Source organism: Condylura cristata, unplaced genomic scaffold, assembly GCF_000260355.1.
Source record: "Condylura cristata isolate star-nosed mole 26May11 unplaced genomic scaffold, ConCri1.0 scaffold00018, whole genome shotgun sequence".
Classification (NCBI taxonomy): Eukaryota; Metazoa; Chordata; class Mammalia; order Eulipotyphla; family Talpidae; genus Condylura; species Condylura cristata.
The window spans coordinates 5,548,001-5,562,092 of record NW_004567119.1 but is presented as its reverse complement, the minus strand read 5'-3'; the positions used below and the strand labels follow the sequence as shown (position 1 = coordinate 5,562,092).

Below are 14,092 nucleotides of genomic sequence, written 5' to 3'. Positions count from 1 at the left end.
AGACTCTCAAGAGCTCCTTTTGTGTTCTCCATTGCCAGGCCTTCAAAGACTTGCCCACTTCTACCTTACATGGGACTACATATCACATCCCTGGAGGGTCTCCCAGAGCAGCAGTGACTCCATGAGCCTGGCACAGAGGTGAAGCACAGTCTCTCCAGCAGGACTGTGTTCTAGGAACAATGCTCTGCTGTCTCCATCTTGAAATTTTGAATGGTTTTGTCTTTGTGTGGTAAATGAAGTCCAGGAGAGCAGAGCACACCTTGTCTGGGACTTGGTGCTTTGATCTTTCTATAGTTTTGCCTGTTAGTTCATGTACCTGGGTTTCCTGAAGCCCATTCACCTGCCACCCTTTCTTGTCCCAGGACAAGGGCCGCTTCCATCCCCACTGTCACCTACCAGAGCAAATGAGTGAAGCCAGGCTGGGTCATTTGAGTCTCTGTTTTACTGCACCCCAGTGTCCAAGGGGCCATGACATGCAAGAGTAGACAGAAATCACCGTGACAGGTCGAGAGACACATGCTGAGGAAGAAAGGAAAAAGCTTATTTCCTGCTCTTTGAACAGTGGTCTCACAATTTTATTTCTCATTAGATACTGCAAATTATGTAGTCATGCTTTCCCCGTTGCAAGTACAAAGACCCACAGGCATCATGCAAGATAGTCTGAAAGAGTGAGTAAAATGGAAAGGCACTGAAATGCAGGAGGAGGCTGCTGGCCTGGGGGTCTGGGCCTCCAGTCATCACTTTTACTGATTTTCCAGATAAATCTCAATGTTTTGTATAAACTACCCTCAATCTTAAAGGTCAATAATTTCATTAATGATAAAAATATGAGGAGGCCAAAATAAAATGTGCTTGAGGGTGTAATAAGAGTGGTCGATTTGATGCCTCTGAGTCTTTGGTCAATGTGGCTGTAAATATTCTGTTTCCCACCAAGCTCGACACTATCTTTTTGCGTTTTGCTCTTGAATCTCCTCAGCCTAACATAATTTTGGCAAGGAAGAGATGCAAATTTCATGGGAAAAGGCCTAATCATCTTGAACTGAAACTGCTCCCTGACTAGAAACACCTTTTTTTCTTTAAATTATTAGTGAGCGTCTAATACATATGCATATTTATGTAGATCTGGATGAAGATCATTTTGTTTTCAGAACTCATACTCAACATTAGACAGTTATTTCAGTGGTGCTATAATATGTAAGAAGTCTGTTTCATTCTGTGAAATGCAAAGATATAAGCACAAACCATTTTCAACACAGGACATAAAAACAATCTTCTTGAATTTCATGAAAATCACACATGGATATTTAAAGTTTCATTGAGAAAGAAAAATCAGGGAATTGGGCTCTTAGAGACTCAATTAGTTAGTAGAACAACTTTGAAAGTATACACAAGTGTTAAAGACACCTGATAAAAATAATTACTAGATGCCACAGAGGTTTTTGTTATGAACTTGGGGTTTAAATAATTGTGTATTATGCTATCCAGTCTTATCAGAAAACTACTGTTGTTTCCCTTAAAAAATGCACAATAAATTATGATGTAGCAGAACAATGCTAGACACACAGCCAAGATTTTTGGCAAGTCCATAATTTATTTATTTGACCCCATGACTCTGATGGATCACTTAGGTTCTCTGGATCTCACTTCCCTTGTTAGTAAAGAAAGATCTTCTTCAGATTTTTAAGGTCTCTGTCAGTTCTAAAGATTTATGCTAATAAAGATACCACATAATCAAAAGTGATTTTTTTTTTCCTTTTGAGTAAAATCAGGACTGAAATGTGACCTTGGATTCACTTTAGAATTTAGAAGTGATTTTGGAGTTAGCAATATGAAAATTTTGGTGACATTGAAAAAATAGCTTTTCCTATTTTCACTATTGGGTGAGCATCAAAACCCAGTGGAGCAAAGGGAGAGAGAAGAAAAAAAAGTAGTAGAGATAATTTTACTCTTGAGACATTTCACTGTGAAAGGGGCAGAGAAACCGGGTGAAGCTGCAGAAGACAGGGAGGCTGGCTTTGTGCAGGTGGGGAAGCCTGTGTGCCGAGGACGGGAATGATACAGTAACACAGGAAAGACTGATAAGGTAGACCAGGGAGTTGCTGGAGGTAGGTAAGAAGATAGGATATTCTTAGATATGTGAGAAGATAGAGGAGTTGGTCTTACCTAGAGAGAAAACAGGAGAGAGATAGGAGATATTTCAGAAACAGGGGAGAGAAGGAGGTGGTGGGTGGCAGACATTGGAAAACTAGGATTTAATTTGTAATTGTTTCCATAGTTTAAACATAATAGCTCCTATTTATGGGTTGCTGTAGATATGCGAAAAACTGTTTTTAAAATGACTGCATTGACTCATAACTCTTGGAATACTCAAAGAGTAGGTCTACACAATTAATGGGTGACAGGAACTGCTGAAGTTCCGTCCCTGTCGAGCCAAACGCGGTCAGGGCTGCCAGCTGCCCTTTGGTCCCTGGGAATTGCTGCTTCCGTTCTTCCCAGGAAAGGGCATCGCTGATCTCAACCTGTAGAGATCATTGCTTTGCTATCAGCCTTTTAACAAAATAGTAAGTTTTATTAGACACAAATTAATGATGTTATCAGATAACTTCATGAAAATCAATCGATGGCTTGGAGGAGCACTATGGAATTTTCCTAAGGCACAAATTAAGAAATTCCACGTGTTCACGATTACACTTGAAAAATGACTGAACTTTCTCGTGAATATGGTGATACCGCACCAAAAAAAAAAAAAAAAAATGGAGTAAAAGAGAAAAGAAAGCTTCATATCTCCCACTGAGAATTTTGAAGCAAACGAGCATGGAGTGAAATGTATAGAATACTGCTAATTGCCTACTTACTCAGCACTTTGTACAATAAATCGATTTACATGAGACACTACTCTATTTATGGAAATATCTTTTGATGGTGTGCTATCTTCTACTAGCCTTGGACTTTTCTAGAAAACTACTGCATACCTAACTCACTCCATGATACAGATCTATTTCCTCACCTCTCCCCTGGGAGCTGTATTCTTTTTAGGCTTCAGTCCACTCAACAGCCACTACTTCTCCTCAAGTTTAGATGCTAGTCACAATCTAAATTACAAGACTTTCTGATGCAGATGTCCTGGTGATTTCCAGTGGCCAGTGACCTGTGACTGATGTCATTGATTCTAAAATGCTCACGATATGTATTGGTCCTGAAGTTATAGATCTTTTGAGGCCAGAAGGCAAAATCAGCCCATCAAATAGACGTGTGACTATGCCCCGCCCACCATAGCCCCCGAGTCAAAACTCGCATGTTACAATAAATATAGAACTTGTTGGATTAGTGGATTTAGTTCCTGGAAACTGTCTTAGCAGAATTTACTTAAGGCTTCTGACTTTGTGCTACAAAATGAGAAGTTTAACCAGGATATCTGTTGATGCATTTCCTTTGCTATTTTTCTAAGAGCAAGACTAGAAGTTTTATGACACTGTATTCTCAGGCTGGCAGGATTTAAACAAACAAGGTTCCCTGACATGAGTAAAGGTTGCCTTTGTTCTTCTCAGCACAGTTTGTCCTGAGCTGAGCTAGTTCATTCCTCTCTGATCCTTCTGGAAGGTGCCAAGACCAGTCACTGGCCTCAGATCCCCTTGTGTCACAGTGTGGCGGGCACTACATGGGCTGCCCTTGGACACATGTCTTGGTTCTTTGGGTGAATGCCCGGGGCCTGAAGGCAGGGCATGGCAGCTCAGCGTTGGGGGCCAACCCCTCCCAGGCGACATGGTCCTGCTCCCTAATGCCATTCACTTCTAGATCTGGCCTTTGGCTCTTCTCTCGAACACTCTGCACCTTTCCTTTCTCTCCCCAACCCTGCCGGCCCCTCCCTTCCCCAACTGTGGCGTCTGCTCACCCACCTTTTCCCAATGTTTTTGCTCTTGGCTCCAGCTTCCTCATTAATGTCTACTTTATTCCTGCCTTTTCCAAGCTCTTGGCTCATCTCAGCTACCTTGTCCCTGCGCCTTTCCCCTCAGCAGCCCCATGGCCCCTTCTTGGAATCCACGGAGTCAGTTGATAATCTCTGCCGATGGACCAAGCCAGGTACCCTTCCCAGACTCTGTTCCCACGAAGGTTGTCTTTAGAGATGTCCACTGCCTATGGGCCTTGTAGCCTTTTTGGAACCTCCTGAGCACCCCTCTCTGCTACACAGGACTTACTTCAAGTGTTTAAGTGAACCGCTTAACCATGAATGAATGTGACTTCCCACAGAGTGAAGGCTCTTGCCACTCAATGCTTCCAAACTTGCTTTTATCACTGTCTCAACTTCTACAACACAGTTCACACCCCCTTAGGCTGAAAGGGAGGCACACCTCTTACTGCACCTGCTATACTTTGATGCCCAGGGTAGGGCTGTGAGATAAATGTTGGGGTCCCCCATGGACCTCACATCCAAGAGATTTTATTGTCTAATGACTGTTTTTGTCATGATGACAGTGAAAAAACGGGTAGAAAAGCGATATAGAAAGACATTAGTATTTGTCAAAGGAAGATTGATACCGAACTAGGAGGTGGATCATAAAGATGGTCAAGGGCCTAGGAAGGCTCAAGGCCTCCTGAGTGTCAAGGTGTTGGGGACAGGGTTGCACTGAGAACAGCCAAGCCTCAGCAGGTGGTTTTCCATCCCCGGTTGAGCCTCTTTTATCTGATGAGCCTTGCTTCTGTGTCCCATATGCCTGGGGTTGTCTGAGTATTTGGAGGCCTCTTGTGAGCCAGTGTCGAGAGCCTATGACTGAAATTGGCACATGTATCATGAGGAGTTTCACAATGTAATTTCTGGAAAGGAAGCTTTATGATGAGGTAGATCGTCCAACTGATACTCACATTAAAAAACTTTGCCTGGAAGGCAAGCCCCTCATGCTGGGGCCGAGGCACAGCCCTACCTAGACTGATGCAGGACGGAGGCCATCCAAGGCCACAGTGGACCGGTCTCCCCACCCTTGGCTCCAGCCTCGCACCCCTGCCAGGTCTGCACCCCCCTGAGGTGGGAGTGCAGCACGCATGCTGCTGGTTGTGGGTTTAGTCTCTGTTCTCTTTGCCACCGTGGGAATTTTTACCCTCCTCCAGAGACCATCCCAGTGGCCAGCTTGCAGTTCTTCCTCTTCTCCTTGGCTTCCGTGAATACTAAGAGTGGCTCATTTCCTCTCTTACCGCTTCTGTAAAATGTAATGGGCATGCAGTCTTTTAGCTTGTCTTTGTTTAGTTTTGTTTTTGAAGGGGGGAGAGTGTTTTGTGTGTTTAAAAAGTTGTGGGAACAAAAAATAGCAAGAGCTAAAAGCTATCGTGTGGTGAATTATTTCAAATGGGCAAAGAATACCAAGAACCTGAGAAGAAATTTGGGCAGAAAGTGTCATGCTCCGTGGCCGTTGGTTGATAATCTGGCTCTTTCATTTTTCTCCTGAGCAACGTAAGAGCCGTGGAGCCAGGAGCCTCGAGTGTCCTGTGTGGAGCACGGCAGTGTGGGGAGACTTGAGGGCCCGGCTGTCCTCCCACGAATCCTCGCTGAGCTTCCCGTGAATGTGTTACAGAAATGAGCAAAGAGCTGGGAGACAGGCTTGCCTGGGCAGCTGCCAGTGCTCTCCACACGCTCAGGAAAAGCCCTGCTAAGCCACACACATTTCATGTTTTCGTGAGGAAAGACTCTGCTTTTGGCCTTAGGATTAAGGAGTTTCAGCAAGCTTTTATAGAGACACTAAAACATTCTCTTCATATTTCCCTCCTTCACTGGAAGGAGCCCAAGAGAAGCAGACAGGAAGACAGTGTGGGCACTTGAGTGCTGCCAGGCCAGTTAGCTCCCCGAGAGGTGGGGGTGACTGCAGATGGTGAGTCTGCCCCCGCCTGGCTGAGGATTGTGTGTGTGTGTGTGAGTGTCGTGGGTTGAGTGTTTGTGTAAGAGTGAGTATGTAACAGTGTGAGTGTGTGTATGTGACTGTGATGGTGTGAGTGTGTGACAATGTCAAGACTCAGTGTGTGTGTCCTAGCCTTTCTCTACTTGATTGGACAATGTCCATGAGCACATCTTCATTCCCACGAGAAAATGGCTTTATCACAAGGGTAAATAAACACAACAACCGACATGCAGCAAGGCAGGAGGGTGAGGCAGACGGCAATGGTCTGAGGATTGTCAACAGCTGAAGCTCTGGCCAGTCTCTCTCTTTGTGCTATCTCAGAATCTGGATTTACACTGAGGAAGGTCAGGACAAGCAAAGCCTGTCATCACTGCAACTTGCATTTGCCTGTAAAGTTTTCCTTTATGAAGTGAACTGAAATTTCATAATTGTTCCTTTTCTAGAAGTGAATGTATTTTTAGCTTCCCTACTTAAGCTTCTCCAGAAGAAAGCTACTACTATTTTTAAGATTTTCTACCTTGATCACAAACTTATAATTTTCTCATAGTTAATGCTTTTTATATTGCCATTCTCCTTAAATTTTAGCCATAAAAAGCCTATGTAATTGCCCTAATGGAAACACTTGAATAAGGGATCAGACAAGCATCAACAGTCCTCCTAGATTTCAGGTATCAGGTTTTTTCTTTTATTTCCTTCCATTTATAATTAAAATCTACCTGGTTCAGTAAGTGTGAAGCTGGCTTTAGAAGTGAGTAAAGAAATTATTGTGTGTAAATGAGTAAATATGCAAAGATCCCACTTTTAAAGACTTTCAAGAGAAAAAAACAAAGGTTATAGTTAATTTGAACTGTCAGTATCTCTCAAGAGGGAAAAAGTGGGCACGTATGTTAACTTATTTTCTGACTGCACTCCCGATCAAGCCACTGATGACTTGACATAGGATGTTTTCATGCATGGTGTCTAGACATTATATCCACACTCTTTGGAAATCATGCAAATGTACATAAAGATTAAAAATTCTAACTTGAATGACATGAGTGGCTGAGTCGTTCTACTTCAGCCCGAGAGAACAGCGCCACCTACTGCTCACAAGCTTATTTCATGTTATGTGGACCTAAGACTTACTGCTACAGACCTAAGTGTGTTTCGTTGAAGAGCTGCACCTCGTCTGTGTTGGAACGTTTGTTTTTCTGGTGCATGTGTCTCCGTTTACACATTCCTGTTGAGAACAATGGTTAAATAATGACATGGGAGGGCAAGAGAATGCAAATATGAAATATAGAGTCTTCTTGGTGTCCCTTTGGGGTATCTCTCGTTTTGAAAAAAGTCTGGCGTGACTGAATGTGCATATACTGATGACATAGGGCCAATCATGAATCAATACTTGCATAATTTGAGCCTCTGTGCACATTTTACCTGGGCTGCCCACAGGTGAGTCCTTTATAAAATGATTACAGATTTAATAGGTATTGATTGCATTCCTCGTCCTCTGGTGTTTTTTATTCCTGTCATAACACTTCATTCTGTCTTCAGCTTTTAAAATAATAAGTGCTAATGTCCCTGGCATGTAATTCTTTTGACATTATGCTCCATCACAAAAGCATTTATATAGAATAGCAGCAAAGCACATCTTTTTCTCAAGTTGGGGTCAGTAATTAATTATCCTTTGAGCCATTTTGTTTTTTTTAATTTGGTCTGTTGCAACACACCATAAAACAAATAAGTGGCAGTAGGGTGGTACAGTGGTGATTAGGATTCTTTTTATCACTCCTGATAATGTCGCCAAGGTTTTAGCATGTCATTGACCTCCAGCCTCTCTCGGTGAGGGTAACGCTTTCCTTTCTGTGCGGAGAAGGTCATCTCGCTCAGATCCTAATTCATAATCAATTTTTGGCATGCACTCACTTCTATTAAATTGCATTTGTCAAACTACTGTTAGTTTTCTTATATATGAATGGAATGTCACACAGTCCAGAAGTCCAGAATTTATACTACTTGACAGTTGTCAGGACTTTGAGTCCCAAGTAAAGCAAAATAGAATATAACTTGTTTTTATATTATATGCTGAAGTCATAATTATTTAATAGAAATATGTTAGAAATCTAGATGTACAAATAGCACAGATGGTTTCAATTTTGTGTCCTGATTTGAAGAAAAGCCTTTGAATTCCAAATATTGTACAAACTTGGCCTTTCTCAGATGTTTAAAGCTTTACAAACTTTCATGTGGTCACTTTACTCATTTAATTAAGACTGAGTGAGTATCTACTATGTGCCAGACACTGGCCAAGGCTCTAGAGCTTCAGTGATTACAATGTAGAGTTCCTGCTCTCAGCTGGTGATAGTCCTAGAAACAGTAAGGGCCAGGGGATGTGAGCACCAAGGAAATGAGCTCAACCTAGACTAGAGTAAGTGTGTGGCAGAGAAGGCAATCTAGGAAGACTTCTTGGAGAGAGAAACTCTGAAGTCTGCAGAGAAGATAAGTTATTTGTCAAAAGGTCTGTGGGAGAAGGTGTCCCAGTGTTCCAGGGCCCAGGAGAGGCTTGCAAGACGCAGAGAAGGGAGGGCGGGCCGGGATTGGGAAACTACGTGTGTTGGGTTTACTGGGGATGCGAGGCTGTAGGGAAGTAGAGAGGGGAGCTGGGAAAAGGACCCAGCTGGGGAAATGGAGGATCTCTTACGCCCTTGGACTTTATTCTACATGCTTTGGTGTTTCTAAGGTATTTTAAATAAGACTGCAAAAAAGAGTAAGTGGTGGGCAGGATCCACACTGACCGGAAGCCTCTGGTTAACAACCTGAGGGAAAAATTTGAGAGAGGGCAGGGCTGGAGGAAGAGCACGTAGAAGCCAATGGTGTTGGGGGGTGGGGGAGGTGTGCGAGGGGAAGTGCACTGCTCCAGTGAGAACAGGGGAATCGGGGACACTCCTTTTCTGGCATGAGAAGAGCTTGGTGTCACCACCCCCTAAGACACACTCCGTGCACGAGTTAGACATGTGCAGAGGGAGAGTTCTCTCCCTAAGTACACCACGCCCAGAAGGCCGTGGACAGCTGTGTGGACCTTAGGAGTTCAGAGGAGAGACTTGATCAGACAACTTCAGGCTGAATCCTTCTTCATCCGTGCCGGACCTGAAAAAGCAGTCCATGGGGCCTGGCTCCCACACCCTTCCTCGAGCCCACCCTCTTCTCCCCTTTTGCAGAAGACTGGTACGAGCAGTTGCACCCGCTTATCCTCGCCCTGAAGGACTGCATGGGAGAGGTGGTGAGCCGGGCCAAGCAGTCTCTGACCTTCGTGCTCCTTCAGGAGCTGGCCTGCAGCCTGCCACAGTGCCTGACGCTGACGCTGCGCAGAGACGTCGTCTTCAGCCAGGCGGTAGGAGCCTCGGCAGGAGCTCTCCCGGCCAGCAGAGCTCTCTTCTGGCAGCTTGAGCTTCTTCCTGTTCTGCTTCCCAGTTCTTATTCCTAAAAATGAGGCCAAGCACCATTTGAAAAGTGTTTATGGAGGGAAGAGGGAGGCTCCTTTGGCAGCACAGGGCTTAAAGTCTCAGCACTATGAAGCTATCACCAGTCACTGCAATCTGAGTTCGATCCCCGGCCAGCGAGTGACCCACAGGGCACAGCAGATCTCTCCTGTCTCCCCCGCTGTTCCCCTCAGCGGCATATTTCAGTAGCTCTGCCTGTTCTTCTCCCTGCTCTGTCTCTGCTGAATCCTCTTACCCACCCCCCTTGCCCTCACACCTCTAGCCTGCACCCCAGCTCTGTATATATAAATAAATAAAATAGATCTTTTTAAAAAACGAACTGATCACATTGCTGACCTGGGTAAATTTCTTCTTCTTTTTTTTAAGCTTGCTGGATTGGTGTGTGGCTTCATCATCAAAATACACACAAGTCTGCATGATCCCAATTTCCTGCAGCAGCTTCGCACGGTGGGGCTGATCGTGCAGTACGAAGGCCTGCTCAGCACATACAGTGAGTACCCCAGGGGCTCACACTCTGGTGGGCGCACAGGGCTGCGTGGCCCGAACACATGAGTGAGACTGGCCGCTGCTGCAGCGAGCTTCCAGAGGTCATGCGACTTGCAGCTCTCTGCAGCCCTCACCTGTCACTGAACTTTCACTCCCCCTCAACTGTGTTTTCAAAATGGAATTATAGATGATTTCATTGTGCGTCCTTAGCAACTGTCTGGTTTTTCTTGATCCAAGAGACTCTTCCCCAAATAGTTGCAATGACTGGATTTGTCAAGTCCTGACCGGTGGATGCCTGGAATGTGTTCCTCAGCACAGAGCCAGATGTGACTCCTGAGCACTCGAAGTGTCCACGCCTGGTCAGCGTGTGTGTCGGGCTTCAAAGACTAGTTAACACGCAGTTTTAAATTAGTGATTCAATACCATGACTGATAGTGACATGTAACTGAAATATTTTAGATGTGTTGTGAAGTCAAATAAATTATGGTCATTAATTTCACCTTTTTAAATTTTACTGCTAAAAATATAACTCCCAGAAAATTGACAACTGTATATACGGCTCATATTATATTTCTCTAGAATGTTACAGATTTCTTTCTCTTACTCATTCTTAGGCTTTGCCAGCATATTGAGAAGGAAAACAAGCATGAGCCTGGGTCAGGGAGCTTCAGTTGAGTCATCTGTTAATTCTAGAAATCTAATGTCATCCCTGCTAATGTAAGAAAATCTCGATGCTTAGTTTCATAAAGGAGTTAGGCTTTCTCTCTCTCCCAGCACACGTAGGGCTTTCTGCCTTCCTCACAGAGACAGAGGCAGGTGTCCATTGAAATAGTCCTTGTTCCACTGTGAAAACCTGATTCAGCTTCTGAGGAAAAAACATTCAAAATGGATTCACTGGGTTCAGAAACTCATTCAGAAAATGCTAGAATAAATTCCAGTGGGGGAATGCTGTAGTGGCATTTCTTCCAGCTGTGTAACTACACTCATGTCCATTTTTAGGTGATGAGATCGGGATGCTGGAGGACATGGCTGTTGGCATTTCTGACTTGAAGAAAGTAACTTTTAAAATAATTGAAGCCAAATCCAATGATATCTTACCCGTGATAACAGGACGGCGGTAAGTGCCTGGTCTCCTAAGTATCAAGCTCAGTTAGGTATTTGTGTCAACTCCTGGCGAAAGAACCAAGGAGAATTAAGATTTGGTTTAGCATCTTTTCCTTGTTTTCTTTTTGGTGAAGAAAAGTGGAGGTGACATGATGGGATGACCATAAAAAATCCCTTGAAGCCTCATGAATTTTTGTCAGTCGTGGAGTATGACCGAGCTCCTCCATGTAATAGGAGGTGCTCAAAGTAATAGCAGGCCTGGGAAGCACATCCTTCTCTTCATTACTATCCAGTAAAGCTCTGGATGTTTTTACTTTTCCTGGGATCATTTGGTAAATAGCATCATAATTCTTGAGATGACTTTATATTAAACTCTGTTAAAAGCAGCAACATTTTAGAAAAGATGTATTTCTATGTCAGGGGCATGCACCCCTGTTTTTCTTAATTATTTGTGACAATTTACTCCCAGACTAAGATTTCCAAGAATGCTTTTAAATAGTAGTTTCGAAGGTCAGGGTATGATGGCTGAATTATCACAAATAATCAAGAAAAGTGATGGCGTTGAGCATAGACCTCCAACCAAAGATGATAGCCCAGAATAAACCATTTCAATCCCAAGTCCTCCAAATTTTAATGAAACTGGTGTAAACACTTAAATTGCCTCATGTAATCTTCATTACATGTAGTGGAAAACTACATGAGGCAATTTGACATTTTAAATACCCACAGATTACATTGAAAAAAAAAATGTGAATGTAACAAAGAGTCCTTTGCATGCTGCAGAGTAGAGAAGTATCAAATAACTTGTTTTCTTCTTATATATAGTAAACACATAAGCCTAATCACTAAATGATACTAAATGTGCCTAGAGACACATGCTTGAATCAAAGGTGGCTGTTTCTTATACATAAAGAAAAACACACCCTATAAAAATATTTCATCTGCAAACTAATGCTTGCTTTGCCATTCACTGGACGAAAGAGAAATAAAATTGCCAAAATACATATTATGTGATCATTTTTTATCATAAGTGAGGTGCAGATTCTTGGTCACAATTATAAGGGAAGCTTACCAGGCCCTTTGATGGAGCCAGAGTACAGGATGCTTTTTCTGCGAAGCTCCTGACACTACCTCTGAATTTGAAAGTTATACAGAAGCGAGTGGGGCTTCCAGGAAGAAGATGTGAGCCTTAGCTTAGCCCTGTCTCCAACAGGACAGATCTATCTAAAACAGCCAGTAGGACGGGAGGAATAAATCATGACCATACATATTAGAAGGATATACTCCTGAGAAACGGGCGAGCCATGAGAAGATAGTCGGAGTCAGCAGCTTTTGCCTGACTCCCATCAACCTCAGCTCCACATAGTTTCATTAGGGCTACAGGTCTTGAGAACCTGCAGTCTCACTAGCAGAGAGGTCTGCCTGAATTTGGACCGGAGAGCAAAAAAAGTTGTCAGAAGAGCCATCATTGTCACTCACAGTAGCATCAAAAGGAATAATTTCCTTGGAGTAAATTTAACAAAGATAATTGTACACAGAAAATACAACATATTACTTAGAACAGTTAATAAAATCCATCAAGTCCATGTTCACAGATCAGAAAATTTAATGTTGAGATGACAGTTCTTCACGAATTATGTATAGATCCATGGAAATTGCTATGTAAATCCCAGTAATCCTTTTATAAAAATTGGCAGCTAAACCTAAAGTCATGGAAATGCAAAACCCCAGGATACACAAAACAAATTTATAAAAGAACCAATTGAAGGACTTATAAGAGATGATTTCAAAACTTACTATGGAACCATAGTAGTTAGTACCAACATTAGTGCTTACCTAGGATAGGTAGGTAAGTAGGTAGGTATGAGTGGAACAGAAGCTGCATCTTAGTGATACCTTTAGTGTCACTTGATTTTCAACAAATGTGCCAACACAATTCAATGAAGAATGAAGAATCTCTTTTAAAAAATGATTCTCTGACAACTGGTTATTCATAAGCAAAAATAACTTAAAGCCATCATTTACACCATACACAAAAATGAACTCATAGTACACCCTAGGTATAAGAGTTTAAGCTATCACATGGCTAAGAGTATAAAATGAGCAAACAGGGAGTCTCTCTGTGCCCATGAGCCTGGTATGCAAAACAAACCCACTGTTCTCCTGTTCCTGCGGGATCGCACATGCATGGAGAGATCATCCAACCTGTGAATGATTGTCTCAGCCAGGACAGGTAGTAGTGAATAAATGAAATAATTATTGAATGAATTAATAACCAAGCAGACAGCAATGCAAAACTTCACGCAATATTCTATCCCAGCTGCTTTTTCACTTCATCCCAAAGAATCTAAAATAATCAAAGTAAGAAAAGTAACCAATGCTGCTTCTTTCTGTCCTCGACTCTCTCCAGTGAACATTACGTGGTAGAAGTCAAGCTTCCAGCGAGGATGTTCGAGTCACTGCCTTTGCAGATTAAAGAAGGACAGTTGCTTCATGTGCACCCGGTACTTTTTAATGTTGGAATCAACGAACAGCAAACTCTGGCTGAGAGGTGAGCTTCAGGCATAAGGTTGATACTCCAGGTTTCTTTGTAACTGTTACACATTTGCTCAGCCGCCCTACAAGTTACAGCAAGAACTACCTGTCTGGATTCCTGGGTAATGGCTTCTTACTCATCAGTCCCAAAGTATTTGATTTAGAAAGAGGAGACACACGTTTAAGGACATTTAGCCCAAATCAAATTTAAACGTGGCAAGACAATGAGAAAAATTCGGATGCTGGTAATAAAATTTCCACATTTTAATGTTGTGGAATATTACCAGTTTTTCCACATACCCATATATTTGACATATGTTGGATATATGTTGGAATTGTTATATGTATGCCAATATTGTAACTGCAGCTAATTGTGAGAATATTTTCTGGACCTAAAGCATAGTCTGTTTTCCCCTTTTTTATTTATTAAAATAGTCATTATTGGGGATGTTTGTGCATCTTTTCCTAATTTGCTCAAGCAGATGACTGCATGTGACCCTGAGCCCCTATCACAACACCCAGTTAGCAGACAGAGGTGCTTATAAAAGTTATTTTTGTTTTTGCATCTTACATTTTGTTCTCAACATGGAAAAAAGTTCAGTT

The 14,092-nt window shown here is 42.7% G+C and overlaps 1 protein-coding gene across 5 annotated transcripts in view; it reads left to right on the top strand.

Moving 5' to 3' along the window:
- The window catches only part of INPP4B (inositol polyphosphate-4-phosphatase, type II, 105kDa), a 458,439-nt gene that overhangs the window by 385,257 nt on the left and 59,090 nt on the right, over positions 1-14,092 (top strand). For all 5 annotated transcript variants that reach the window (XM_004685297.2, XM_012726889.1, XM_012726886.1 and 2 more), the window contains 4 exons: positions 9,083-9,255; positions 9,731-9,854; positions 10,850-10,967; positions 13,365-13,505. In XM_004685297.2, coding sequence (XP_004685354.1) covers positions 9,083-9,255; positions 9,731-9,854; positions 10,850-10,967; positions 13,365-13,505 — 556 coding nt within the window. The remainder of the gene's footprint in view (positions 1-9,082; positions 9,256-9,730; positions 9,855-10,849; positions 10,968-13,364; positions 13,506-14,092) is intronic.